Raw genomic sequence first — 4549 nt, 5'->3', positions numbered from 1 at the left:
CAAAATACAGGTGTTCTCACTGAAAAATCTAAAATGTAATTAAACACGTTTTTTTCCCCTCGCAGTCGTACCGTTTGCTCTGTATCTCAACGTTTCTGTCTCCCTAAGCCTCTCCCTTTATATCATGAGCACACACTGTTGCATCATGCTCACACATTCACACAGTCCCTTAGCTGGGACTGAGGAGTGTATACGATTCCAGCGGGTCCTCAGCGTTAGCTGTTAGATGCACAAACCTTCGCTTCCTTTCCACATCCACTGCACTTGAGGTTCAACAGAAGATCCCTGCAAGAACAGCGCCCAGAGAGCATTCTTGACAGATGCGCTCTTGGCTCCAGCAACCCGCTCTGCTGGGAAGTTTCCTCTAACCACTAACACCCACCTCCGATCCCCCAAGCTGTCACGACGCAGGCTGGTTGGGTCGCCTCTTGACGGGGGAAGGGTTTTACACACACCCTGCTAGGCTGCCCCATACCACAACCAAGCTCGAAGGGCAAACTCCTTCATGCCCGGCGGGCAAGCAGTCCCAGGCGCTCTGGCGCTTCCTGAACACGAAGGTCCCCTCCGCGCTCCAGGGAGCTAGCGCTCTCTGCCGCTGGGAACCCCCAGGACTGCAGGTCGACGGGATGCTGGGGAAGCAGGGGCGCAGGAGGGAGCCTGGCGCGGTAGGCAAACGGGGCGCAGGAGCGGCTGCGGGAGCACTTGGGGGCCGTGAGAGGGGGCGGAGCCCCGTGGGGGAGCCGGGCGCGGGAGGGGGCGCGGGGAACAGGGACTGGAACTAGCGGGCGCAGGAAGGGGCGCTTCCGCAGGAACCCGCGGGCCGCACGGGAGGCACTAGCTACGCGATCAGCTAGAGACTCTCAGGAGCGGCTCAATTGCCAACTGGAGTGGGGTGCGGGGAGTTGGTGGGGGGGCAGACCCGACGGGGGCGTGCCTTTGCCCCGATTGGCTGCAGGAGCCTGACGCGAGGCCCCGGGGGTTGGCTTGGGGAGGTGGGAGCGGGGTGGGGTGGGTGCTGGGTGCCGGAGCGGCTGGCCCGGCGCGCTCAGAAACATGCTGAGGTCCCGGCGGCTCTTCCAGCAGCGGCAGCGGCGGCGGCGGCGGCGGCGACAGCGACAGCGCTCGGCTCCGGCGGGAAAGGCGCCCGGCGCCCATGCCTCCGGCTCCGCGCCGCAGCTGCCCTGACCCGGCCGCGACCTCCCTCGGCGCACCCCGCCGCCCGGGCTCCTGGGGTGTTCCCTAGCCACGGCCCAGCCCCGCCACACCCACCGCCCCCGGCCTCCGCAGCTCGGCATGGGCGCGGGGGCGCTCGTCCTGGGCGCCTCCGATCCCGCCAACCTGTCGTCGGCTGCGCCGCTCCCCGACGGCGCGGCCACTGCGGCGCGGTTGCTGGTACCCGCGTCGCCGCCAGCCTCGCTGCTGCCTCCCGCCAGCGAAGGCCCCGAGCCGCTGTCGCAGCAGTGGACGGCGGGCATGGGCCTGCTGATGGCGCTCATCGTGCTGCTCATCGTGGCGGGCAACGTGCTGGTGATCGTGGCCATCGCCAAGACGCCGCGGCTGCAGACGCTCACCAACCTCTTCATCATGTCCCTGGCCAGCGCCGACCTGGTCATGGGGCTGCTGGTGGTGCCGTTCGGGGCCACCATCGTGGTGTGGGGCCGCTGGGAGTATGGCTCCTTCTTCTGCGAGCTGTGGACCTCGGTGGACGTGCTGTGCGTGACGGCCAGCATCGAGACCCTGTGTGTCATCGCCCTGGACCGCTACCTCGCCATCACGTCGCCCTTCCGCTACCAGAGCCTGCTGACGCGCGCGCGGGCACGGGGCCTCGTGTGCACCGTGTGGGCCATCTCGGCGCTGGTGTCCTTCTTGCCCATCCTCATGCACTGGTGGCGGGCTGAGAGCGACGAGGCGCGCCGCTGCTACAACGACCCCAAGTGCTGCGACTTCGTCACCAACCGGGCCTACGCCATCGCCTCGTCCGTGGTCTCCTTCTACGTGCCCCTGTGTATCATGGCCTTCGTGTACCTGCGGGTGTTCCGCGAGGCCCAGAAGCAGGTGAAGAAGATCGACAGCTGCGAGCGCCGCTTCCTCGGCGGCCCGGAGCGGCCGCCCTCACCCGCCCCCGCGCCCGCGCAGCCGCCAGCGCCCGGACCCCCGCGCCCCAACGCCGCCGCCGCCGCCACCACCGCCCCCGCCACCACCGCCCCCCTGGCTAACGGGCGCGCGGGCAAGCGGCGGCCCTCGCGCCTCGTGGCCCTGCGCGAGCAGAAGGCGCTCAAGACGCTGGGCATCATCATGGGCGTGTTCACGCTCTGCTGGCTGCCCTTCTTCCTGGCCAACGTGGTGAAGGCCTTCCACCGCGAGCTGGTGCCCGACCGCCTCTTCGTCTTCTTCAACTGGCTGGGCTACGCCAACTCGGCCTTCAACCCCATCATCTACTGCCGCAGCCCCGACTTCCGCAAGGCCTTCCAGCGCCTGCTCCGCTGCGCGCGCAGGGCCGCCAGCCGGCGCCACGCGGCCCACGGGGACCGGCCGCGCACCTCGGGCTGCCTGGCCCGGCCCGGTCCCCCTCCGTCGCCCGGGGCCGCGTCGGACGACGACGACGACGATGTCGTCGGGGCCACACCGCCCGCGCGCCTGCTGGAGCCCTGGGCCGGCTGCAACGGCGGGGCGGCGGCGGACAGCGACTCGAGCCTGGACGAGCCGTGCCGCCCCGGCTTCGCCTCGGAATCCAAGGTGTAGGGGCCCGGCGCCCCCGGAACGGCTTCCCTGGGGATCTGGGAGATCTGTGTTTACTCAAGACCGAAAGCAGGTGAACTCAAAGCCCACAAACCTCGTCTGAATCATCCAAGGCAAACAGAAAAGCCACGGACCGTTGCACAAAAAGGAAAGTTTGGGGAGGGGTGGGAGAGTGGCTTGCTGATGTCCTTGGGTTTTTTTCCTTCTTCTGTTTGTGGTCCGGCCTTCTTTTGTGTGTGCGTGTGATGCGTCTTTAGATTTTTTCCCCCCAGGTGGTTTTTGACACTCTGCGAGGACGGGAGTGGAAGCTGGGTGGGCAGGGGAAGGGAGAAGCATTAGGAAGGGATTAAAATCGATCAACCTGGCTCCCATCCCTGTCCCGGGAACAGGGGCAGTCTACCAGCCAGAGTGGAGAATGACAGTTTATCAAGGCATATTTATTTCCTTTTGCTTTCCAGAGAAATTTCATTTTAATTCCTAAGTAATGGTTTCCGCTGTTATGAAAGCGAAAAGGATGGATGCAAAAAAAAAAAAAAAAAATTCACGTTTCAAGAAATGTTAAGCTCTTCTTGGAACAAGCCCCAATTTGCTTTCCTTGTGTAGGGCAAACCCTCTGTTCCCCCGCGCGCCTGGGTGGTCAGGCTAAGGGATTTCTACCTCACACTGTGCATTTGCACAGCAGATAGAAAGACTTGTTTATATTAAACAGCTTATTTATGTATCAATACTAGTTGGAAGGACCAGGCGCAGAGCCTCTCTCTGTGACATGTGACTCTGTCAATTGAAGACAGGACATGAAAAGAGAGAGAGAGAGAGAGACAGTTTTGATTACTGCACATGTGGATAAAAACAAAAACAAAAACAAAAAAAGGAGTGGTTCAAAATGCCATTTTTGCACAGTGTTAGGAATTACAAATTCCACAGAAGACGTTACTTGCACAAAAAGAAATTAAATATTTTTTAACTGGGGAAGGGGTGGGCAGATCTTAAAAACTAAAATAAAATTCAAACTCTACTTCTGTTGTCTAGTATGTTATAGAGCTAATGATTTATTGGGAAAATACCTTTTTATACTCCTTTATCATGGTACTGTAACTGTATCCATATTATAAATATAATTATCTTAAGGATTTTTTATTTTTTTTATGTCCAAGTGCCCACGTGAATTTGCTGGTGAAAGTTAGCACTTGTGTGTAAATTCTATTTCCTCTTGTGTGTTTTACCAAGTATTTATACTCTGGTGCAACTAACTACTGTGTGAGGAATTGGTCCATGTGCAATAAATACCAATGAAGCACAATCGAGATTATGTATCGTGTGTCTGTAAGGGGTCAGCGATAATGAAAAAGACAGCTTGTTTTGTTCAGAATACAGACTGGATTTCCCATAGAGCTCTTTTAATAGGTTTTCATGATTCAATAACATAGCAAAATGCCTCCAGACCAAATAAGGTGTTTACCTACTGAGAGCTACAGATTTGCCCTAAATTTTCACAGCCACATTAAACGTGTAGGCACTTTCAAGATCCCATCTGCTGCACTTGACTTAAGAAGTGACATTTGGGATTGCTTATATTCTAAAAGTAAATTTAAAAACCAGTGATGTGGCCATTTAACTGAGCTGCAACTTTTCATGGAAATGCAGGAAAGACTCATTCAATGATCAGTTGCCTACTTGGAATGCAGTAAGAGGCTTCCATAGCTTATTTTTGTTTTCCAATAGAAAATCACAGCCTGCAGATGATCAGTGTGTGCAGATTTCTCCAGAGGCTGTTTAGAATGAAAAATGCTTTCATGGTTAAGCAAAAATA

General features: G+C 57.7%; 1 protein-coding gene across 1 annotated transcript; it reads left to right on the top strand.

Annotated features, from left to right (window-relative positions):
* Positions 1-1293: 1293 nt before the first annotated feature.
* Positions 1294-4043, top strand: ADRB1 (adrenoceptor beta 1). Its single transcript, XM_021676940.2, has one exon. It carries the CDS (start codon positions 1294-1296, stop codon positions 2740-2742), a length of 1449 nt encoding a protein of 482 aa, XP_021532615.2. The 3' UTR covers positions 2743-4043.
* The last annotated feature ends 506 nt before the right edge of the window (positions 4044-4549 follow it).

The sequence above is a fragment of the Aotus nancymaae genome, unplaced genomic scaffold (genome assembly GCF_030222135.1).
Source record: "Aotus nancymaae isolate 86718 unplaced genomic scaffold, 86718_ANA_hifiasm-v0.15.2.pri h1tg000010l, whole genome shotgun sequence".
In the NCBI taxonomy this organism is placed as follows: Eukaryota; Metazoa; Chordata; class Mammalia; order Primates; family Aotidae; genus Aotus; species Aotus nancymaae.
This window is presented reverse-complemented; position numbering and strand designations above follow the sequence as displayed.